The sequence below is a fragment of the Lithobates pipiens genome, unplaced genomic scaffold, assembly GCF_037356315.1.
Source record: "Lithobates pipiens isolate NorthernLeopardFrog02 unplaced genomic scaffold, aLitPip1_a1.2 Scaffold_1, whole genome shotgun sequence".
Taxonomy (NCBI): Eukaryota; Metazoa; Chordata; class Amphibia; order Anura; family Ranidae; genus Lithobates; species Lithobates pipiens.
In genome coordinates this window covers 214,754,524-214,779,726 of record NW_027507685.1, presented here as the reverse complement: position 1 = coordinate 214,779,726, position 25,203 = coordinate 214,754,524, and the positions used below count along the sequence as shown (strand labels likewise).

The 25,203-nt window shown below is 44.0% G+C and overlaps 1 protein-coding gene and 1 long non-coding RNA gene across 2 annotated transcripts in view; one reads left to right on the top strand and one right to left on the bottom strand.

Moving 5' to 3' along the window:
- Positions 1–6: 6 nt before the first annotated feature.
- SNRPA (small nuclear ribonucleoprotein polypeptide A) lies at positions 7–15,321 on the top strand. Its single transcript, XM_077482247.1, has 7 exons — positions 7–136; positions 6,304–6,409; positions 10,991–11,163; positions 12,889–13,053; positions 13,132–13,311; positions 13,768–13,856; positions 14,899–15,321. The coding sequence occupies exons 2-7, from the start codon at positions 6,337–6,339 to the stop codon at positions 15,056–15,058; spliced, it is 840 nt and encodes a 279-aa protein (XP_077338373.1). The 5' UTR covers positions 7–136; positions 6,304–6,336; the 3' UTR covers positions 15,059–15,321.
- An 847-nt stretch (positions 15,322–16,168) lies between these two features.
- Positions 16,169–25,203, bottom strand: part of LOC143983039 (uncharacterized) — a 292,655-nt gene continuing 283,620 nt past the window's right edge. The window contains exons 7-8 of the long non-coding RNA XR_013274553.1: positions 23,691–23,778; positions 16,169–16,828 (exon numbers count right to left, since the gene is read on the bottom strand). This is a non-coding gene — a long non-coding RNA (uncharacterized LOC143983039). The remainder of the gene's footprint in view (positions 16,829–23,690; positions 23,779–25,203) is intronic.

Sequence of the window (25,203 nt, the reverse complement as noted above, 5' to 3'; positions counted from 1 at the left end):
GTTCTCTGTAATCCCAGTAGAGGCGGCGCCGTGCTGTAGTATCGCGAGGTGAGGGTTGCGGCCTGTATTCAAGGAGAATTTGTGAGCCGAGCACGCGCCGTGTAATTCCGCCCGGAGTCCGCCATTGTCCCCTCTGGTAAGGAGCTGTGTGTATATAATGCGTTCTATCGGCCCCTCTCCTTAGTGGAAGGTCCATTCATTTCACATGTATTGGGATGCGTTGTTTAGCTGTATTCCCAGTACATAGACCGTCCACATTCCAGGCTCTCCTATGGGCAGATCTCCCATCACAGGACATGTACAGGGAGCATCACCTCTCTGCACTGAATGTACAGGTGTGATCAGAGCCTGAATGTGTTTGTGGTGTGGATGGGCCCTACATGGTGTGTGTGCTATTCGGGGAAATCATCCCACACTGGATTCAAGCAGAAGCCATTTAGAAAAGTATGGGGGGGGGGGGGGGGTTGTTTTCAGGATCATGCTTCCCTTGCTGCATGTAATATTGGTCCCCACCTCTAACACTGATAACTGAGCGATCAAACATTGATGATCGCTCCGTTCTCACAGCTTCGTGAGCTGGTGACTTCCGCTCAGCAGCGATCTGCTCCGTTTTCTGGGCTGTGGTGGGATAGGCGCGCTGAGAGGCTGAGCCAGGTGCCGGTGTTGTGACATATACAGTGAGTCCGCCTATCAAAGTGTCCGCTCTGAACTGCGCAGTATGGAGCACAAGGAGATTTGGAAAATCTGCAAAGATGAACGGCGCCGTGAGTCCAGGTGCAAGCCCCACCATCCAAGTGGACATAGGGCTGCACATAGTTAGAGGGCCCCTCGCGGGCTCGCTTAGCTCGGCTCTTTTTATTCTAACTCTGTCCACTTGGATGGTGGGCTAGAACCTGGACTCGCAGTGCAGGCGCCGTTCATCTTCTGATATTTTTGGAATCTGCTTGTCCTTTGTACTGAGATGCAGGTAAACTGCTGGGCATCAGTGTGAAAGCAGCCTTAGGTCCCTTTCACACGATCGGTCCAATCGGGTCTGTTGGTCTGTTTTTCAGATGGACCCAATCGGACCCTCCATTCGCCCCTATAGAGTGGCAGATGTAAACAGACTTGTGTCTGCTTACACCCGCTGATCTGCTAAAAAACAAAACAAAAAAAACCAGAAGGGGATCTGTCCCTTTCTGTCTGGGCAGGTCAGAGGGCTGCATCCGTGTCTGCTCTACGTATGTAGAGTGGACACAGACCTGCCATCCACCCGCTACACTCATTGTGGTCCGGTTACCAACTCGCTAAAGTGGCCCTCGCTCCTCAAAAGGTTGGGCACCCCTGATGTAACCCATCAGTAATTGGAGATGTCGATGACTTGCTGTTTTGACACAATACCAGCAAGCATGTTTTCTGCAGCACACAGTTTGCTATTTTGACAGAACAGCGGCTAAAGGGGAAAAAAATAAAAATTGCTGCCACTTCAGAGGCGACCATTTTGTTAGTATCAGCCGGACTATTAATGCCCCCTCATACTATGGTGTACACGGTTGCTGGTATTGTGTCAAAACAGCAAGTTGTCAAAATCTCGCGTTACTGATGGTTTACAGCAGGGATCTGCAATTAGCGGACCTCCATCTGTTGCAAAACTACAAGTCCCATCATGCCTCGGCCTTTGGGTGTCATGCTTGTGGCTGTCAGTCTTGCTATGCCTTATGGGATTTGTAGTTCTGCAACAGCTGGAGGCCCGCTAATTGCAGATCCCTGGTTTACAGTAACCGGAAGTGACGTATTTGGAGATTTCAATGAATTGGCTCTTTTGACAAAATACCAGTCCAGGCATGTTGGCAGATCCCAACTTCATCGTCTGCCAGGATCTTTCCTGAGCCTGGACCAGCTCTGTGACATCGGCTGACGGCGGACTTCAGCCCGCGGTCTGCTGAAAATGGATTACAAGAGTGCAGAAGAAACTGCAATCCTGTAAACTACAAACAAGCTTTGCTTGTACATCTCCTTTTTATCAGAATTTTACTATTCTATACAATGTGGGCTCGTTCACATCTACGTGTTTCGGAATGCTTGAAACATGTATGTTGTGCTTGTGGTGCCATCAGCCAATTGCCTCACGTATGAGTATGGCAGCAGAGTGACTCTCCTGTGTTAGATCGCATGCCTAATACGTGATCCAGCACTTACAGGTAGGGGACACACGCATGCTACAACTATGCCATGATTAGACACGGCACAAGCCAATCAGCGAGTGCCAGCCAATGATCTGCAAGGAGTATCACAGAACAAGGCAGATGTTCTGACATCAGTGATGTGCTGGATGCACATTCCGTAATAAACACTGGCTATGCATACATTTTAAAGAGGAAGTTAACCCTGAAAAAATAAACCCTGCAAGGCAAAGGCATAATGAGCTAGTATGATTGAAGCGGTCCTCATTCTTCATCTCCGCTGCCTCCATGTATCCCAGAGTGACCTCCGGGTCTCGTGGCTCCAGCACTATGATTGGCTGGAGCTGCAATGACGTCACTCCGGCACTTGCGCGCGGGAACCGTCATTGACGGCATGTTCGCCTTCACTTGTGGTGCGCCCAGTGCACCTGTGCTGTTGTGTATGGCGTGCATGTGCTGTAGACAGCGGTGCCCCTTATTTTACAAAAAAATAAAATAAATCTCCTTAACTGTGTAGGTTATGGAGATATTTCTTGGGCCTACAGGTAAGCTTTAATCTAGGCTTGCCTGTAGGTCAAAGTGGTCTGTAAGGGTTTACAACCACTTTAACCCTTTTGATTGCCTTATATTTTTAACCACTTCCCAGCCAGTGTCATTAGGACAGTGCATATTTTTAGCACTGATCGCTGTATTGGTTTCACTGGTTCCCACAAAGTGTCGGATTGTCTGCCGCAATGTTGCAGTCCCGCTATAAGCCGCTGATTGCCACCATTACTAGTATATAAAAAGAATACAAATTCCAGTATATATCCCATAGTTTTGTAGACACTATAACTTTTGTGTAAATCACTCAATATACACTTGGGGGTCCTTTCACACGGGGCAGATCAGTGCTGATCCGCCCCGTGGATATCCGATTGCTCAGCAGGGATCGCCGGAGTGATCTCCAGTGAGCGGGAAGATGACAGGTCTGTCTCTGCACACTGCGCAGGGACGGTCCTGTCACAGCGCCGCTCTCCCCTATGGGCGATCAGTTGACGACGGACCGCAGTAACGACCGATCCAATGACAGATGGGGGAAAAATAGCTTTTTCCTCCGTTACACTTTTTCTGATCTGATCGCATGTCACCGCTGACATCCGACGCTCCATAGACCTCTATGGAGCATCCATTCAGGTCCGCCTGAAAAACTGACAGGTGGACCTGAACGGATCCATGTGAAAGGGGCCTTAATGTGTTTTTTTTTTTATTTATTTTTTTTGTGCTAAAAAAAAAAATGGTATGCGAATACCACCAAAAAAGCTCTATTTGTGTGAAGAAAATGACTTAAGTTTACTTGAACAGCGTTGCGCAACTGCACAAGTTTCAGTTCTAGAGGCAATTCAGTTCGCATTGTGCGCTATACAAGTTAAATTAACGCAGTGCCAAAAAACAAAAATGGCCTGGTCATGAAGGGGGCTACATTTTCTGGAGTCAAGTGGTTAACTGATTTATTCCTCAGACCCCCTTTGTGTTTATGGTATTATATGATTGGATTATGGCTACATCACTGAGTGAGCCTTAAAGTGGCACTGCAAGTGCTCTGCTCCTTCCATTATATGCCGTACACTGGTACCATTACACTGGAGGACTCCATTCTCCTCCTCTATGGACAGTTCACAGCTTTCTCACCATCTTATTCCTGCTCTTTCTTCCAGGTGTAAATCCCTCCCATGCCACCACTAACACATGAGCATTTCCTCTTCCAGGCTCCATTCTCCCCATTTTCCATTGTCCTGTGCATGCACCACAAGCAGTGTACACAGCAGCTGTGCGTTCTGGGAAGGCTTTTCTGGAGGCTCTGGACACTGTGCCCCTCTTATGGCCATATACATGAGCTCTTATTTGTGCTGTGTACACGGACCCCACTTGCAGGCATGTTAACTATATTAATCATGTATAATCATTTAAACTGGAAAGTCAGCCAGAGGGGGTTGTACATAAGCCACAAAGCCTTACAGCATTCAGGGGACAGGACCAATGTTGAACACAACCCTTTGAAGTGAATGGGATAGTCTTTTAACAACATACAGTGCATGTGATTGCAGACCCTTGAGGGCTAAAATGAGGCAACATATCGCCTGTCACAAGTGCCTTCTGAAAAGCGACCCAGTGTGTATTACTTTTCAGAGGAGCTTAACGGGCTGCCACAAAATAAAAGGGACCCTTGGGTCCATTTAACACGGGCGCCTCCTGAAGTGGAATCCGCTTGCTCAGCAGGGGATCTCTTCCTTCATCCTTGCTGAGCAGGCGGATGGCAGGTCTGTGTCTGCTCTGTTATGCAGAATGGACACACTTTGCTCTTTTTGGGGCAATTGGATGGAAACGGACCCCCTGTCCGTTCCCATCAGATGGGCGGGGATTACGACCACCATGCATCTGTTTTTGGCAGACCAGATGAGATGGCGGTGGGTGCCGGCGGACATCCACTCCTCCATTTAAGAGACTGGAGGGTTTGAGCGGGTCCGCCTGAAAGGGGCCATAAAGGTTAACTTTACCCCTTTTGCACCCCTGACTTAAACTAATCCACCCATTTAACCACAACCTGACCACTCCGAATTCATAAAACTCCTGCAATATTTTCATTATTGGTACCAATGTGGGCAGGCAATTTGTGTGTTTTTTATTTTATGTGACTTGTACTTGGTGCTATTATTGTGACAGGTGAATTAACCACTTGCCTACTGGGCACTTAAACACCCTTCCTGCCCAGATCAATTTTCAGCTTTTGGTGCTCTCACTTTGAATGACAATTAGTCATGCAACACTGTACCCAAATGAATTTTTTGTCCTTTTTTTTTTTTACCTCCCCACAAATAGCTTTCTTTTGGTGCTATTTGGTGACCTCTGGGGTTTTTATTTTTTGCGCTATAAATGAAAAAAGACCGAAAATTTAGAAAAAAAAACGCATATTTCTTTGTTTCTGTGACACAATTATGCAAATTAATTTTTCTTCATAAATTTTGGCCACAATTTATACTGCTACATATCTTTGGTAAAAATAACCCAAATTAGTGGATATTATTTGGTCTTTGTGAAAGTTAGAGAGTTTACAAGCTGTGGTGCGAATCGCACAAAATTGATCACATCTGATGTACTGGTGGACTATCTCACTACTTGTGACCCGAACAAGTCAGGAAAGTACAAATACCCCCCAAATGACTCCTTTTTGAAAAGTAGACATCCCAAGGTATTTAGTAAGAGGCATAGTGAGCTTTTTGATGTCATTTTTTTTCCCCACAATTCTTTGCAAAATTAAGATTTTTTTTTCTTTTTTTTTTTTTTTTTTCTACAAAATTGTCATTGTAATAGGTTATTTCTCTCACATGGCATGTGTATACCACAAATGACACCCCCCAAAAAATTCTGCTACTCCTGAGTATTAGGATACCACATGTGTGGGACTTTTTCACAGCCTGGCCACATAGAGTCCCAACATGCAGGGAGCACCGTCACGTGTTCTAGGAGCATAAATTACACATCTAACTTGTTGACTACTTATTACACTTTTGAAGGCCCTGGAGCACCAGGACAATGACACATGGCACTAATATGTGGCACTGATGACGGATGGCACTAATATGTGGCACTGACAACAGATGACACGTGACACTGGGCGAGGATGGCACTCTTTTTTTTTTTTTTTTTTTTTTTTAACTTTCGGCCACTGCAGCCGTTGATCTCTCCCTTCTCACGCTGTCTGTGTGAGGAGGGAGAGTGGCGCTGAGAGATGATCTCATATGTTTACATATGAGATCATCTCGCATTGGACACACTGATCGCGCTGTAAACGGCCGCTGTGATTGTCCGTTTACAGCGTTCTGTGACTGGCTGTGTCCGAGGGACACGGCCAGCACAGAACTTCCCCGATGCGTGGCGGCGTGCAGAGTAAACAGGACAACCTCCCAGCAGTTAGCGTCCACTCTGTAGCCGTCTTTCGGCTATAGGGCGGGTGCGAAGCGGTTAAGAAATGCCACCATATCAGTAATTTTTTTTTTTTTTTTTTATGGAGGTAAATATGACTTCTTCCATGTTAGAGCAAATTTGTTGGTTGTATTACAGACATTTTTACTAAATGCTCCTATTCTTTTTTTTTTTTTAGATATATATCTGTCTTCCTCTAGACTAGTGTGAAATGGCTGTCCAGGAGTCCAGACCAAACAACACGATCTACATCAACAATCTCAATGAAAAGATAAAGAAGGATGGTAAGCCTTTGTAGCTCAGTGTCTGGAAATGGTTCTTGTGCTGAGAATTTCCTTGTTTTAATGTTAGTTGACCTAAAAAGTTAAATTCTATGTGAAGCTTTTTGGCCACTCCAGTGATTGCATTTCCCTACTATAGTTATGAGTAGAGGTCGACCGATATATCGGCCGATATTTGCCGTTTTTTAAATAATCGGCATCGGCCGATTGTGCTGATAAAAAGCCGATTTAGAACTACAGCAGGACTTTGAAATGACTTCTGTAATAGAAGTCAGTGTGAGTTGCCTGAGTCGTCATAGAAACGTCTTCCTCCTCTCTGGGCAGGCTGCCAAAAAAAGAACAGAAAGATACAATGTTTACACTTGAATGAATGAAATCATCTCTGTGTAGAAGTTCTCAGTTTAACCATTTAAAGACTAAATCTTTTCTGACACTTGTTGCTTACAAGTAAAAATCCTGTATTTTCTGCCAGAAAATCACTTAGACCCCCCCAAAAATTATATATATTTTTTTAGCAGAGATCCTAGGGAATAAAATAGCGGTTGTTGCAATATTTTATGTCACACGGCATTTGCACAGAGGTCTTTCAAATGCATTTTTATGGGAAAAAAATACACCATTTAAAAAATAAAAATAAAATAAAAACAGTAAAGTTAGCCCTTTTTTTTTTTTTTTTTCGTCCAAAGGTTTTGACTACCTGTTTTTATTTAATATATAGGTTTTTTTTTTTTTTTTTTTTTTTTTTTTTAATCTAAATCATACATACAAGTAAACTGATTGGAGGTTTGTTTTGTTTAATAAATGTTTAAATGTAAGAAATTTTCTGTATCACTTATGAAGACTGCTTTCACAGTGGAGCGGGCAGGCGTTGATGGTAAAACGCAAGTTTTAGCGTCTCTTTACCATAATTTTAGCGGTGCTATTTGGCTGCTAGTGGGGCACATATAACCCAGCTAGCGGCCAAGGAAGAGGTTAAATGCGCACATGAAGCACTGCTGCCAAATCTCATTGCATGCGCTTCGGCAGTGGTGCCCATTCATATCAATGGGCAGGAGTGGTGGAGGAGCGGTATACACCACTCCAAACGTGCTGCTTGCAGGACTTTTTTTTTAAGATCCTGCCAGCGCATCGCCTCAGTGTGAAAGCACTCTGTCTTTCACACAGACTGCAGGGGAGCCATTTTACAGGCACTTTACAGGCGCTACTTTTAGCCCAAAAGCGCCTTAAAAAACGCCCCAGTGGGAAAGGTGTGTTAGATCAAGGGGGATTAAAAAAAAAAAAATAATAAAAAAGGAAAAAAATAAATAGAATAAAATCGGCCTAACATATCGGCCCAAAAAAATCGGCATCATATATCGGCCGCCATGATTTCTAAATGTCGGCATCGGCCAGAGAAAAACCCATATCGGTCGACCTCTAGTTATGAGCTCTTCTGCTTATCTTTGGAGTTTTGGTTATTCCTTTCCTGCTATTGGATACTTCATTTTATATTATGGTGATTGCAACAGAGAAAATTAGACTTGCCTGGCTGTGGCGATTCTACAGAAACTGAAATGTAGATGTCTAGTCAACAGAATCCATGAAATGATTAGGTGGTTTCTTTCCAGCATCTGCTGAAAAGTCACTTCTGGATGCAGTGACCCTTTAACCACTTGCCGACCGCCGCACGACGATGTACGTCGACAGAATGGCACGGGCAGGCATAAGGGCTTACATGTACGTCCTTGCCTGCCCGCCGGTCGGGGGCCCGCCATTCATTCATGGCCACCCCCTCGCGATCGCTCCCGACGAATGAAAATGTCCCGTGACATCACTTCCTCTCCTGTAATGTAAACACAGGAGAGGAAGTGATGTATTCTCTCCTCCGTGTCGGTATTTTTCGTTCCGGCACCGAGGAGAGAGGTTCGGTGAGTTGCACCAACACACCACACATACAGTAGAACATGCCAGGCACACTCACGCCCCCCCAGTCACAGTGACACCAATTGCTTTTTTTTTTTTTTTTTTTTTTTTTGCATTGGTGTCATTTGTGACTGTAATAACTGTTAGGGCAGTTAGGGTTAGCCCCCTTTAGTTCTAAGGTACCCCCCTAACCCCCCCAATAAAGGTTTAACCCCGTGATCACCCCCCGTCGCCAGTGTCACTAAGGCTGGGTTCACATTGCAGCGGTTTATGAGAACGGATGTGATTCGCACTGCAGTGCAAATCACATCCGATCTCTGTGCGATTCGAGTTCAGCCATACAGATAGTATGGCTGAATTCGTGTCGCACCCGCCGCAAACTCGCACGGGACCCTTTTTTTGGCCCGCAGCAGAATCGGATCGCATGGGTGTTCACACCATGCGATCCGAGTTTGCAGATCGCACTGCGATATGCGAACTGATCTGGGGGTGTCATTAACATTTCACTGACACTCCCAGCAGTTCGCATAGGGCAGTGTGAACTGCCGCCGGGAGGCATGCGATGCGGGAACCCGCCGCGGATTCGTGGCGTTCCTGCATCGCTCCAGTGTGAACCCAGCCTAATAAGCGATCGTTTTTCTGATCACTGTATTAGTGTCACAGGTGACGCTAGTTAGGCAGGTAGGTATTTAGGTTCGCCGCAGCTTTTTATAGCGCCAGGGACCCCCATATACTACCGCATAAAGCCCCCTGATTGCCCCCTAGTTAACCCTTTCACCAGTGATCACCATATAACTGTTACAGGTGACGCTGGTTGGTTAGTTATTTTTTTTATAGTTTCAGGGCACCCGCCATTTATTACCTAGTCTCACTAGTGTACCCCTAAATTTAGGGGTGTCTACTTTCCAAAATGGGGTCATTTGGGGGGGGGGGTTTGTGCCATCTTGGCATTTTATGGCCTTCAAAACTGTAACGCCCTTAGAAAGCCTGAAGGCGGTGCTTGGTTTTCGGGGCCCCGTACGCGGCTAGGCTCCCAAAAAGTCCCACATATGTGGTATCCCCGTACTCAGGAGAAGCAGCAGAATTTATTTTGGGGTGTCATTTCACATATGCCCATAGCATGTGTGAGCAATATATCATTTAGTGACAACTTTGTGTAAAAAAAAAAAAAAAAAAAAATAAAATAAAATTTTTTTGTCATTATTCAATCGCTTGAGGCAAAAAAATTATTCAATGGGCTCAACATGCCTCTTATCAATTTCCTTAGGGTGTCTACTTTCCAAAATGGGGTCATTTGGGGGGGTTTTGTACTGCCCTGCCATTTTAGCACCTCAAGAAATGAGATAGGCAGTCGTAAACTAAAAGCTGCGTAAATTCCAGAAAACGTACCTTAGTTTGTAGATGTGCCAACTTTTGCGCAAACCAATAAATATACAATTATTGACTTTTTTTTTACCAAAGGCATGTGGCTGAATACATTTTGGCCTAAATGTATGACTAAAATTGAGTTTATTGGATTTTTCTAATAACAAAAAGTAGAAAATATCCTTTTTATTTTTCAAAATTTGCGGTCTTTTTACGTTTATATCGCAAAAAATAAAAATCGCAGAGGCAATCAAATACCATCAAAAGAAAGCTCTATTTGTGGGAAGAAAATGACGCAAATTTTGTTTGGGTACAACATTGCATGACCGCGCAATTACCAGTTAAAGCAGCGCAGTGCCAAATTGTAAAAAGACCTCTGGTCATTGACCAGCAAAATGGTCCGGTCTGAAGGTGGTTAAAGTGACCTTGTTGCCAAACCAATTCTTGCAAAAACGCTATCCTGCTGAAGAAGCGGTGGCATACTTGCCTCTCCTGCTGCCAAACACAGACCTCTGTAGATGAAGTCTGCTGCAGGAACCAACCTTTCTCCCATGTCCTCTGTAGCACTTACTGGTTCATCCTGCTGATCTGTCACTACAAGATACAGGAGGAACATGGAGGTCAGTGAGAGGAAACTGGTGGACCCAGGAGATCGAGACTCCCAGAAGTGTTGGTTCCTGTACAGAACTAAAGCTGTTAATCTCTCTGGATTAAAGTAGCACTCAAGCGCACAAGGGTGGTAGGAAGGAGTGGTATGTATCTCTTTATAGATGCAGATTGTTTGGGAAATTCAGAGGATCGCCAGTCTAGAACCCCCCCCCCCCCCCCCCCCCCCAAAAAAATTAAGCAGCCACAAAAATATAAATATACAGTATAAGGACACTTCTTTACAAGGATCCAGCAATGTCCTCACCCCATTCTTTAATTTGCTTTGGGTGACATCTTGGGTAAGAGAAACTGGCAGTTAAGCTTTGCAGCTTCACAGCCAGCTTCCTACTGCATATGCATGCGCCGCACTGTGGTTTGTGAATGGCCCCACAGTCTTCTAGGACCTGTGATGTGATTTATTTTACTGATCGGCAGCTGTAGCCATCTGCTAGAGAGAAATTTGACAGAAGTCAATTTAACAATTGACTTCTGTCAAATGGGAAAGGCCAGATGTGGATCAGAATTTGACCAGTCCCTGCCAAACCAGCTGAATTACGATCCATCTTTAATTTGGTGACAAATGCAACAAAATCTAATTATTGTTGAGCATATGTTTGTATTACAATAATTGATTTATTTAACTTTTTTTTTTTTTTTTTTTCCCATTAGAGCTGAAGAAGTCTCTGTATGCAATCTTCTCCCAGTTTGGTCAGATTCTTGACATCCTGGTGTCCCGCAACCTGAAGATGAGAGGACAGGCTTTTGTGATCTTTAAAGAAGTAAGCAGTGCAACGAATGCCCTGAGGTCAATGCAAGGATTCCCTTTTTATGATAAGCCAATGGTTAGTATTATTATTTATTCCCTGTTATGTTGCTTCTGTGTGACAAGTTGGCATTGGGTTGGGGTGCTTTCTTCTCTCTTTTTGGTCTGTTTTCTGGTCAAAGTGTAAGTCCGAGGCCATACCACTGTGATATAACTGGGTTCCTAATTACTCTAATTTATTGCATTAGCCTAGTTGTGACTGTTTCAAACATTGTGAGTAGCATTAGTCTTCTATGAAGGCTACATTCACACCTCTTGCGTTTCCTGAATGTGCAGCAACACACAGGAATGAGCGTTTTTTGCAGTGTTTCGCAAGCATGTGAAAAATGCTCTGCAAACCTGTGTCGTACTTGCGTTGCCATTAATGTATGGTATACCAAACACAGTTGCTCAGTGTCAAATGCACATTGAGAACGCAGGATGCTCCACGCCTGATTAGGTTCTTTGTTGTGCATAGGGCAGCTCATTCACATGAATAGGCTGCCCTATGTACAGTGTGGGAATGTGGGTTCCTGCTATACTAGGTGTGAATGGGACCTAATAGACCAAAAGTTTTGGGGAATGCCTTTTTTATATACTGTAATATGTTAAACACGCAGCAAATGTTTGTGTAATTGGATAGAGCATTTGGTAGGCAAAGCACACACTGAGACTTCCCTGCATGCTCGTGTGTGGTTCTCAACACACACACACACACACACACACACACACACACACACACACACACACACACACACACACACACACACACACACACACACACACACCATGGGACACAGAGTTGGACTAATATTCATTACCTGCCGGGTTATACTTTATCTCCTGGTGAATGGACACTGGTAGACCAAAGGTACTTTAGACATATAGTGATCCCCTATATAAACCCTCCCATAGAGGGGTGTTTTTTTTTTTATTTTTTTTTTTTTTTTTTTTGTTTTTTACACCAGTGTCTGCAAGGTGCTCTCTGAGCTCCAGGTCTCTAGTCCCACAAATGGTTCTTAAATGAATCAAGAGATTGACTGATGGGATCCATTTGACACAGGCTTTATATGCTTAGATGAATGGTACCCGAGCCTCGCAAAGAAGACTCATCCTGCAATGTTTTGCCTGTAATGCGGCCTCCAGGCGCTGGGCTCTGTGAAGTGTAACCCTGGACACCACAGCGCTAAGGCATTCCAGCAGAGTGCTGTACGGGTCCAAGGGAGTGGACCCGAAACATGAAAAAAGTACTTTGTCCTTGAATGTCCTCAAGTGACGGGAACCTGCCATGATTGGTGAGGTTTGAGCTCTTAGTTTCTAAGCTGCCCTGTGCCTGGACAGGCAAGTGAAACGCCCTTATTTACTTATTGTGGGGTGTCCCAGTGACTGTAACAATCGGTCAAGCTAGCTAGACACCTGTGTGCTGTGACCATACAGACAAGTTTTGGGCTCAAGGGGAATATGCATGGACTATTTAGAAAGTTGTGAATTGGCCCTCTAGGTACATTTGCCACAATACCCATACTTTAGTTTTGGTTTCGGCCCCAAAAAGTTCCATTCAGTGCACCTCTTAAATTTATTTTTTGGCTACCAAATCCTCTAATCAGTTGTACCAATAAACTTTTTGGCAATTTTATTGTCTTGGATCGCAGCTTCAGTTATAAGAACCCAATAATTTTCATAGTTATTTGTAGGGCAGTATGAGGTTGGATTGGTGTGACACTAGCATGTGTATATTCTGATAACTTTTTCTATCTAACCATAGAGAATACAGTATTCAAAGTCTGACTCTGACATAATCGCCAAAATGAAGGGCACTTTTGTGGAAAGAAAGAAACAGGAGAGGAGGAAAGGAAAGGTACCAGAAGTTCCTGCTGTTAAGAAAGCCATTCCAGGGGCACCCGTTCAGGGCATGCCAGGGCAGATGCCAGTAAGTGTGACTAGTAAATTTCATAGTCTGTGCCAGGCTACAAAAAGGCAATCGCTTATAAATGTTCTCTGATTTTAGGGTATGGCAAACATTCCTGGAATGAACCAGGCTCCTCGTATGATGCACATGCCTGGACAGACACCATACATGCACCATCCTGGAATGATGCCACCACCAGGAATTGGTCCTGGACAGATCCCACCTGGTGGCATGCCTCATGGTCAGATGATGCCAGGACAGATGGCACCAATGCAGCCGGTAAGTCCTAATCCTGAATTGGATTAGAGAAATCCTATCAATCGCCTAAAAGCAATGTGTTGGAAGTTGTGGTGTGTAGGAATATCTGCATGTTTGATGCCCTTTTGCACAAGCTCAATCTTTGCTTGTGTGAGCATGTATTGTATGAAGCTGTATGTCTCAGGGAGAAGGGAGGCACAAAAGGAAAATTGATCAGAATTTGAGGCTTGCTGCTGGCTCACCAAGTGACTTATGATGCATACATCCATGCAAATGTGGTTATCTGCATGCTTTCTATCTTATTTTGGAGGTTCCAAGGTAGCACGGCCGTGGTGTGTATGTGGGTGTGTTTTTTTTTTTTTTTTTTTTTTCCCCCCCTCTTCTTTAATAAAGGGCAGTTTTATAGGTGATGTGGGAATAGTAACTTTCAGCTGCAGCTTTACAAAAGGCTAATGCCTCTAAATTCATCTTTCACAGATATCGGAAAACCCGCCAAACCACATTCTCTTCTTGACCAACCTCCCAGAAGAGACAAACGAGTTGATGCTCTCTATGCTCTTCAACCAGTAAGTATTGTAAACTGAGTTCTGTTAATAGAAACCCTCCAGATGTGAAGCAAAAGATTGCACCAACGTGACTGTTCTCCAGTACACAAACTCTTTTCTCCTGTGCATTTTGTATACCTGCCACCTTGATTGTCTCCTCATTCACTGCCCTCTAGTCCAGCACCCTCCATGTCTCATGTTTCTCATTTACCGCCTCTACTGTATAATACCGCTTACCAATCCACCACTGTACCCCATAATGCTGCCCCCTCCTCCAATCCACAGTCCTGCAGCATTCCAAATGTAGTGCCCTTTGATCTAGCAAGTCCCCCCGTCTGCTGCTCACACATTCCTACCACCAAGAAGATAGATATAGATATTATATACACAGTCCTCTACATATCCAGCTGTGCAACTACAGCCCACTGTTCACTCAGGTATTAGTAATTCATGAGCAGAAATACTCACAGGTGTTTGAACATGTCAATATTTGTTAGCCATAAGCTATGAGCAAAGTGGTAGTGTAAACTTTACTTTCACTGCATGAAAATGTATAGTATGGGTATAGTGGCAAATGTACCTAGAGGGCCAATTCACAACTTTCTAAATCGTCCATGCATATTCATTTTTATTTTTTTGCAATGACTTTGAATTGACGTGGATTGTACAATGACCCAATCAGTTTCTAGGCCCCTTGCTCCACTGGAGTCTGCCTGCTCAGGGAATCCTGTCTGCTGATCCCTGCTTAGCAGGCAGATTGCTGGTCTGCTTATGCAAAGCTGACAGACGCAGCCTGTACCTCTCTATGGGCGGTCGGATGTAAACGGACCATTTGTCTGTCTTTTTTTTTTTTTTTTTTTTTTTTTTTAAACCCCCTACTGCCATTGGATCGGATGTCCGAGGAGGGTTTGTGTGTTTTAAAACATCTTTCTATTGTATACCTGCTAATGGGCTGTTGGATAGAATGCAATGGTCCGAATTCAGCTTGCTTTGATCCAGATGGTTACTTTTTTTTGTAGTTCCTTAAGTGGGATGCGCTTCATAAAACCTTTTCCTTTTTCAGGTTCCCTGGCTTCAAGGAAGTCCGTTTAGTTCCCGGACGACACGATATCGCGTTTGTGGAGTTTGAGAATGAAGTTCAAGCTGGAGCTGCTCGCGAATCTCTACAGGGATTCAAAATCACACAGAGCAATTCAATGAAGATTTCATTTGCCAAAAAGTAGCCTGCTGGAGGACAGGAAGATCTCAAGCTTTCGAGTGTGTTCTGGGTTTTCATGATCCTGGTTGGCTTGTGCAAACAACTGAAGCCAACTGTTCAGGCAATTTTTTTTTTTTTTTTTTTTTAACTGTCTGACCTCTCATCCATGTTGGTGAGTATGGATTCATTTTATTTTATTTTTTTTATGGACTTTTTGAAAGCATTGCACCCAGAGTCTGCTTGGCAGACATTGTACCTGGAGCTTGTGAATAAAACATTTTCTACTTATGTTTCTGCCTCGATTATTGTATGTGGGGGAGGAGAAATGTGAGGGCTGATGTGGCTACCACAATTTTTAAACAGGGTTTGAGACCCCCTAGCACACAGTGTGACTAGCCAACCAAAATGAACATCTGTTTTAGGCAGGGTGTGTTTAGGATTCCATTCACTGCTGATTAAGGCTCAATGTGGAAAGATGCCGCCGCCCCACCAACACAACAATAAAGGGCTTGCCTTGGCTTTTCAGCAGATCTACTTCTGTCATTTTGGCTTAATCTGGTCATGGGATGAGTTGGGCTGCCCTAGCATTGTATGATTACAGTATAACAATTACACTTATACTCCTTGAACGCATAAAGCAGACTACTTTGTATTGTCACAAACAGAAAATTCTCTCTCTCTCTCTCTCCCTCTCTCCCTCCCATATACACAGGCATAGAAAGTGATGTGTTTTGCAAGATGATGCTTGATTCATCAGAGGTAGAGTGTGTGTGTTGCATCTGGGGGAAATAATAAATAAAAAACCAAAATGGGTATCTGCACATTGATAGTATTGTGACAAACGGACGAGGCCCCATACTTGCCAATAGCTAGGTAAGACTACCGGCTGTTGAATTCCCAGAGGCGCCAGCAATAAGCGTCCAGCTGAGGAGGCAAGAAAAACTCAGACCCAACAGAGCGCGACTGGGGGGGTAGAGCAGGCATGACTAGGATGTGGGAGTGTCCCACTCTCCATAGAGACTATCAACAAACATAAATGCATGCCTAACATAAATGTAAAGCAGTATATAATACAATTAAAATTGAGAGCAAGTGGTGGGACTTTAAATGAAGCACACAGCAGCACAAAAGGAAGTCAAGTGACTGGGAAATACTGTTTATTCATGTTGTATAATCGAACATGCAACTTAAGGGGTAAATAACCTTCAAAAGCATTTGATCATTTACAACATAAGTTACATAGTAGTCCGCAATCATCGAAACAGTTATAGAACAGACAATGGATACATTTTTATAAACAGGTAAATTAAAAACCAAACTAAATATAAAAAAGTGGAGAAAAATAAAAAGGAATAAACATAATTCATATACTGAATGATTAAAAACATGAATATAAATTAGCTCATGGTAGAATGATAGTAAAGTGTAAGGCTTGATGTGTTTCGCGGCCTTATAACCGCTCATCAGAAGCACATGTAGCTACAGGCATCATTCAGATATACCCGCTCAAAGTCCGTCAAGTCATGACAGCATGCGTGAGTGAGGCAGTTAAATGAGGTCAATGTGATTAGCTAGTCACATGACACAAGTAAATACAGTATTAAAATTTATAAAAAATTGTCATACATGAACAACAAAACATTAAGCCAGTCAGCTGATACATAGTGTAAAACAGTATCATTACACGTATAGCCATATAAATATACATAGCAATATGCACAGGCATAGAAAGTGACCCTACGTGTTTCGCAAGACCATGCTCGCTTCATCAGGGGTAGATGCGCGTGTATTACATCTGTAAAAAAAAAAAGCATGAAAAACCAACTAGGTATCTGCACAATGATGGTATTGTGACAAATGGTCAAGGGGGGGAGTCTGAAGCAAAAGGCCCCATACTTGCCAACGGCTAGGTCAGAATACCCAGAGGCGGCAGCAATAAGCGTCCAGCCAGCAATGGAACAGTTCAAATCGTTGCAACAGGTTCATATATTTATATTGTGTGTGTGTGATCCTGCATTTCCGGGTGTCAGGCACATGAGTGTGCCACGGGAGGCTCACTATCATTGATTCTACAGAGCAGGAGCTGAACAGCGGACCCGATTTACACCGGCGTCCACTGATCATTCAGGACACAGGAAGATCGGCGTTGTTTCAGTAAAGCCTCGTACACACAATCAGAGTTTTGAATGAATGTTCATCCGCCTCATATCGAAAGTGAAGAGGTTACTCACTATATGACAGAATTCAACTTCAGAAGTAACGTAATGTACGATTTTTTTTTTTTCCGGATGAAAAACGTATTATTATTATAATACAGGGTTTATATAGCGCCAACAGTTTGCGCAGTGCTTTACAACATGAGGGCAGACATTAAAGCTACATTACAATTTGGTACAAGAGGAATCAGAGGACCCTGCTCGTTAGCGCTTACAATCTAAAAAGGAAGGGTCAATTGATACAAAGGGTAATAGCTGTGGGGGGAGGAGCTGATGGAGGAAGTAAAACAGTGTTAGTTGCAGGATAAGCTTCTTTGAAGAGAAGGGTTTTCAGGGATCGTCTAAAGATGGATAGATTAGGGGACAGTCAGACAGATTGGGGTAGGGAGTTCCAAAGGATGGGAGAAGCTCTGGAGAAAACCTGAAGGCGAGCATGGGAGGAGGGGACAAGGGAGCTAGAGAGCAGGAGGTCTTGGGATGACCGAAGAGAGCGACTTGGTTGGTATTTTGGGACTAGGTTAGTGATGTAACTAGGGGCAGAGTTATGGATGGCTTTGTAAATTATTGTTAGTACTTTGAATTTTATTTGGGTGAGTGGAAGCCAGTGGAGGGATTGGCAGAGAGGGGTGGAGGACACTGAATGGCTGGTAAGGTGGATAAGTCTGGCAGCGGCATTCATTATGGACTAAAGGGGGGGTAGTCTATGTAAAGGTAATCCTATGAGGAGGGAGTTGCAGTAGTCGAGGTGAGGGATGACCAGGGAATGAATTAGAAGCTTGGTGGTGTCATTAGTTAAAAAGGGGCGTATTCTGGAAATGTTGTGGAGGCTAAGGCGGCATGATTTGGACAGGGCTTGTATGTGGGCCTGAAAGGACAGTTCGTAGTCTAAGGTTCCCCCTAGCACCCTGGCATGTGGGGACGGACTGATGTGCCATTGATCTTGACAGAGAAGTCAGGCAAAGGGGCACATGGGGGAGGAAATATTAAGAGCTCGGTTTTAGATAGATTAAGTTTGAGGAAGTGGTTTGACATCCAGGCTGATATGTCTGTTAGTAGATCAGTGATGCGTGAGGAGAGTGATGGGGTGAGCTGAGGGCAGAGAGAGAGATTTGGGTGTCATCGGGCATATAAATGGTAGTGAAAGCCATGGGAGGCTATCAGCTGACCCAGGGAGGATGTGTAGATCGAGAATAGTAGAGGTCCAAGGACAGATCCTTGGGGGACCCCAACGGAAGAGGAAGTGGAGTTGTGACACTGAAGGTGCGATGATATAGGTAAGATTCAAACCAACGGAGAGTGCAGCCATGGAGACCAAGCAAATTTAGTTTTTTGAGGTAGAGGAGGGGGTGGTCAACTGTATCAAAGGCAGCAGAAAGGTCCAAGAGTAAGAGTATCGAATAATGACCGTTGGTTTTGGCTGTTAGTAAGTCGTTTGTGAGTTTTAGGAGGGCAGATTCTGTGGAGTGCTGTGGGCGAAATCCAGACTGAAGGGGATCAAGAAGGTTATTTTCAATGAGGTGATTGCTCAGTCGGTTGTAGACTAAACGTTCAAGGAGTTTGGAGGCAAAAGGGAGTAAAGAGATGGGTCTTAAGTTGTTAAGATTGGTGGGGCCTGAGGCCTTTTTTGGTATGGGAGTGACTAGTGCATATTTTAGAGGGTTGGGGAAGATGCCAGTAGAGAGTGAGAGGTTGAAGATATGAGTTGAGTGTAGGATTGAGTCAGATGGTGACCGTAGTATTTGAGAAGGAACAGGGTCCAGGAGGTTAGGTGGGCATTAGAAAAAAGTTTAGTGACTTCCTCTATAGTAGCTGGGTTAAAAGAGGGAAGTATTGATTGTGCAGGAGGACAAGGAGTCTAAGGTGAGGGAGATGTCTGTAGAGTGGAGATCTCGAGACGAATTGTCTCAATCTTATTTTTGAAGTGATAAGCAATCTCCTGGGCATTGAGTAAGTTAGTGGGTGGGGGTAATGGATGACGAAGTAGAGTGGTAAAGGTAGAAAAGAGTTGACTGGGACTGCGTGAAAGGGTGTTAATGAGAGTGATAAAGTAGGTCTGTTTGGCAGTGTGCAGGCAGGAATGGTATTTTGGAGGGCAGATTTATATTGGCTGAAATCTTGCTGTGACTTAGTTTTATGCCACGGACGTTGCTACGTTTTTTTGGGGGCTTCTGGTATTGTCTGTCTGCCAGGGTTGTAGTGGTCGGGGCCTGATTCTGTGCGTAGTGAGGGGGGCGAAGGTACCCAGGGTGGATGACAGTGAACTGTTGTAGACAGAAGTAGCCAAGTTGGAGCAGGACAAGGAGGAGATTTTGTCGTAGAGACAATCTGTAGCAGAAAAAAGAAGAGAAGGGTTAAGATGGCTAAGGTTTCTACGGGTAATAGTTTGGTATTTGGAAGGCAAGGAGGAGGCAGACAAGGAGAGAGTGAAACTAATAAGGTGGTGATCAGATAGAGGAAAAGGAATATTAGAGAGGGTTTGCAGATTGCATAGCTAGGAGAATATGAGGTCAAGGCAGTTACCAACAGACTGAGTGGAAGCACTTGTCCATTGTTTCAGATAAAAAGAGGAGGTTGGGCTCAGCAGCTTGGAAGTAGCAGGAGTGTTAAGATTAACAAGGATGTTGAAGTCACCAAGAATGATTGTTGGAATTTCAAAGTAGGGCACCCATGCAGAGAAGTCGTCAAGGAAGTTTGATACTGGTCCAGGGGGCCGATAGATCACAGCAATTCTCAATGAAACTGGAGAAAATAAACGAATACAGTGAGCTACAAATGAAGAGAGGGACAGAGAGGGGGGTGGATGAAGAACCTGAAAAGTGCTTTGAGGGGATAGGAGAATTCCAACACCACCTCCTTTCCGTCCACAGGAGGCCACCATAGGAGAGAGAAGGTCAGATTCTTGAATCCAGGTCTCAGTAATTGCAAGTAGGTTCAGGGAGTTATTGATAAATAGGTCATGGACGGTGGTAAGTTTGTTACAAACAGAGTGGGCATTCCAAAGGGCACAGGAGAAGGGGAGGCTGGCTCTAGGCTGAAGAGGAATAGAAATGAGATTGTGTGGATTGCGGCTGCTATCAGAGGATGGGGGGTGCCGGGTATGTTGGCCGAAGGTAAATGATAGTGGTCCAGGATTTGGGGAAATATCTCCAGAAGTTAGGAGAAGTAGAAGGGTGAGAGAAGTGATGTGGGAGTGTGACTTATGTGGGGCGACACGTCCCAGTGGCCTACAGGCTTTATTGGTATATGGGTTTAGAATTATCAGGAGCTGATATGTGCAGTAATAAGGTGAAGACAGTGAGGGTGATATATATAAGCTGTGGGGTGGAGAAGGTGGGTGAAGGAGTGAGAATTTAAGGAGAGAGGATGACACTGTGAGAAGGAAAAGTAGGGAGTGCATGATACAGATACAGAGTGGTGAGATTGAGAGGAAGCCTGAATGATAAAAGAAAAAGTTTGGAGAATCAGGTCACCTGAAGTCTGTTTGGTGTTCTGCAGAAGTCTGTTGTGTATTTTCGCTTTGTGCAATCGCTGAAGTGCTGAGCGGAAGTGCAATACTTAATCCAATATAAAATACTTTATCCAAGATGATAGTTGCCAATGTCCTAATTAAACGATGCTGTGCTCACATCCGACAAAATTTTTATAGTCTGCTCACCCAGCTTTTTGTCGTACGAAAGATCAGAAACGTTTGTCGAAAGCACCGTACTAACGATACGAAAATCGGCAGGACAAAATTTTACTTCCGATTTTCATATCATGTGTACGGGCCATTAGGAAGATGTTGATCCTGTGTTTCTGCAAAGCAGTGACCCGGATCTTTGACTTCCCCTTAGTACTCAACCACTACAGTAAAACACCAGCTAGGCACACAGATTGCCCCTGATGTTAACCCCTTCCCAGTCAGTGTCATTAGTACAGTGATAGTGCATATTTTTAGCATTGAGCGCTGTATTAGTGTCACTGGTCCTCAAAGTGTCAGTGTCCAATTTGTTCACTGCTATAGGTTGCTGATCACCTCCATTTCTAGTAAAAAATAAAATTAAAAAACATCCATAAATATATCCTATAGTTTGTAGACGCTGTAACTTGCGCAAACCAATCAATATACGTTTATTGGGATTTTTTTTACCAAAAAAAGGAGCAGAATACATATTGGCCTAAATTGATTAAGAAATTTTATTTTATTTATTTTTACTTTTTTATTGGATGTGTTTTATAGCAGAAAGTAAAACAAATGTTTTCTCAAAATTGTCAGTGTATTGTTTATAGCGCAAAAATAAAAAAGGCAACAGTGATCAAATACCACCAAAAGAAAGCTCTATTTGAGGGTAAAAAAAGGACAAAAGTTTTATTTATGTACAGCGTTATACGAGCACGCAATTGTCAGTTAAAGTAACGTATTGCTGTATAGCAAAAAATGGCCAGGCCAGGAAGAAGGGTACATCTTCCAGAGCTGAAGTGGTTAAGTAGCCTAACTTCAAAGCAGCACTGGCGTGAACCAGGGTTTAAAGAGGAGCTCTAGTCTCCTGTGAGAAAAAAAAGGGCAGCAGCTACAAAAACTGTAGCGTCTGACTTTTAAAACACAGCCACTCACCTGTCCCACAATCCAGCGGTGTGTGCTCATCTTAGCCGGTTTCATCCGTTGTCTTCTTTCTTCGGTGTCGGCATCTTAACTAAGGTACCTGGCTGTTACAGCTTGCGGCTTTACAGCCAGGTGCTCACTGCACATTGTGAATGGTCAAGCAGTCTTCTGGGACCCGTCACGTGCTCCAGAAGACTGCGGGGGGGGGGGGGGGGTGGACTTCCAATCGCCTAGATGGTGGGAGTGGGTACCTGTCAAAATCATGTATCCACTCACAAGTGCCAATTCTTCAAGAAGAGCGGGGGACGAGTCCTCAACCACTTCAATACCAGGCACTTAGACATCTTCCTGCCCAAGCCAATTTTCAGCTTTCAGCGCTGTAGCAATTTGAATGACAATTGCACGGTCATACAACACTGCACTCAAACAATTTTTTTATCATTTTGTTCCCACAAATAGAGCTTTCTTTTGGTGGTATTTGATCACCTCTGTGATTTTTATTTTTGCACAACAAATAAAAAAAAGACAGAAAATTTTGAAAAAAAAACACGTTTTTCTTTGTTTCTGTTAATTTTTTTTGTACAAAAAGTACGTTTTCTTCAACAACGGGCACTGATGAGGTGGCACCAATGAGGTGGTACTGATGAGGTGGCACTGACAGGCACTGATAGGTGCCACTGGTATGCGGCACTGATGGGCAATCATAAGCGCCACTGATGGGTACTTATGGGTGGCACTGATAGGTGGCACGGATGGGCACTAATAGGTGGGCACTGATGGGTGACATTGCTGGGCATCACTGCTTTTATTTTGTACATGATAGTGCCAGTCAGTGCCCATTTGTGGGTACTGATTGACACAGATTGGGCTGTCATTTGCACATGTGGATGGCCATGGGTTACATACCTGGCCATCCACATGTTGCCCACATCCCTGGTGGTCCTGGGGGCTTCCCTGGTGGTCCAGTGTGGTCATCCGAGGGGGGGGCTGTGCTGATAAACAATCAGCACAGACCCCCCCGTCAGGAGAGCTGCCGATCGGCTCTCCTCTACTCGCGTCTGTTAGACGCAAGTGTGGAAAAGCCGATCAACGGCTTTTCCTGTTTACATCATGATCATCCGTGATTGGACACAGCTGATCACGTAGTAAAGAGCCTCCGAGATCAGTGTAGCGGTGTGTCAGGCTCCAATCACCGCGATGTGCGCCCCCATGGGTGTGCAGCGGCATGTTATCCTGAAGGACGTCATATGACGCCCCCAGTCAGGATAACAGAACCACTTCCCAGACGTCAATCTGCTATTGACCGGGCAGGATGTGGTTAAAGTGGTTGTTAACCCACTAATATAAACTTATATAATCTGCTTGTTTCTTAATGACAGGAGCTCCTGTCTCTCATTAAACCGGAGACCGGAGCTCCTGTTATTAAGAAACAAGCAGGATTATATAAGATTATTATTGTTATTACAGCAGCAGGAGGGGAGGGGGCAGGCTCTGACACAGGAGCAAACAGGAAGGGGGGGACAGAGGAGAGCAGCAGATAGCACTGGATGAAGAAGGCACGTAAACTGACCACGGTGTCAGGGCTCAGCAGCCATGATATACCATGGTCAGTTTACAGAGGGGAGGGTAGAAACTAGCAGGATCAGCCAGTTATTTCAGGTGATACAGGAGACCAAATTACACTGCACAGGAACTGTACTGTATAAAATGCTTTAAAGAGACAGGATCCATTTTTTATTTTTATATTTTTTAAGGTTAACAAACGCAGAACTTTTTAGGTTAACAAACATGGAACAAACACAAAACTAGCTTTAGAAAGCAGAGGTAAAGCTTGTAATACTGTATATTGCTGTAGGTACCTGATCTGGAAAGACGTGTCCCAGCACTGGGGGAGGGGCTTTCCAAACATTCGCCATACATCGATTTTCAGAGAAATCTGCTGGTGCTCTTTATAGATGAAAACGGTAGTGTTAGACTTCATACACACTATTCGATTTTCTGCAGATTTTTGTCTTCAGATTTACCAAAACCATGTAGTGCAAGAACCTGCCTTGCATAAAAATTGAAACTCTTATCCCCCGTACACACGATCAGACTTTCCGACAACAAAACCGTGTATTTTTGTTCGAAGGATGTTGGCTCGAATTTGTCTTCCATACACACGGTCACACAAATGTTAATCAACAATTACGAACGTAGTCACGTACAAGATGTACGTGATATCTACATTACGAACGCTAGTTTTACAAGACCGAGCGCTTCCGGCTCATACTTGATTCTGAGCATACGTGGACTTTTTTCCGACGGACTTGTGTACACACGATCGGAAAGTCAGACAACAAACATTTGTTTGCGGAAAATTTGAGAGCCTGCTAGCCAACATTTGTTGGCGGAAAGTCCGACAGCAAATGTTCGATGGAGCATATCACATGCTCGGACTTTGTGACAAGCTCACATCCAACGTTTCCCGGCGGAAAATCCGTCCGTGTGTATGCGGCATTAGTGGTGATTATTCATAATATAGGTGACAATCTTGCTCCCACATCACCTCCGTGCTCTCTAGCCTCTCACCTCAGTTAAGTATTAAATCAGCATAGCATATGGTTCCTTAGATGGTGTACTGGCGTACACATGATCGGACTTTCCGACAACAATTAGAATTTTGTTCGAAGGTTGTTGGCTCCAGCTTGTCTTGCATGCACACGGTCACACAAATGTTGGCCAACAATTAAGAACGTGATGACGTACAAGACGGACAACGAGCCAAGAAAAATGAAGTCCAATAGCCAGTGCGGCTCCTTATGCTTGATTCCGAGCATGCGTGAACTTTTGTCTGTCGGACTTGTGTACACACGATTGGAAATTACGACAACAACGTTTTGTTGGTGGAAAATTTGAGAACCTGCTAGCCAACATTTGTTGGCAGAAAGTCCGTCTGCAGAAAATCGAATAGTGTGTATGGGGTCTTATTTTGTGGTATTCTGCAAAAAAAACAAAAAACTGCTCCATGCAGTAGAATGTGGTATTGGTATGGCAACAAGTTGAGCAAAGTCTTGTACCATCATTTGTACATTGTCCCTGTACCTCCAGATAGTGTGACCCAGAGATTTAAAAGGCTTTTATTTTTTATTATATATAAATATCTTAAAAAACAGAATATGCCCTACCACACAACTTTAAGAAGAGATTCAGATGTGGCACAACATGTAAACTTATGGAGGTTCATTTGCAGACCACACAAGCCCTTCTTTGTTGTCAGGCTGGCTGTAAATATGCTGCGGTACACTGCTCACTGTATACACAGAGGCCGCTAGAGGGAGAGTCCACTAATATGTTTGATAGACCCTCATGAAAACAGAAAACATAACTTCT

What these genes read in the sequence shown, in the direction of transcription:
- SNRPA (XM_077482247.1), top strand. Translation starts at nt 6,337, where the DNA reads ATGGCTGTCCAGGAGTCCAGACCAAACAACACGATCTACATCAACAAT. An exon ending in TGAAAAGATAAAGAAGGATG is followed by an intron (nt 6,410 to 10,990) that starts GTAAGCCTTTGT and finishes TTTTCCCATTAG; the next exon opens with AGCTGAAGAAGTCTCTGTAT. An exon ending in CTCTCTATGCTCTTCAACCA is followed by an intron (nt 13,857 to 14,898) that starts GTAAGTATTGTA and finishes TTCCTTTTTCAG; the next exon opens with GTTCCCTGGCTTCAAGGAAG.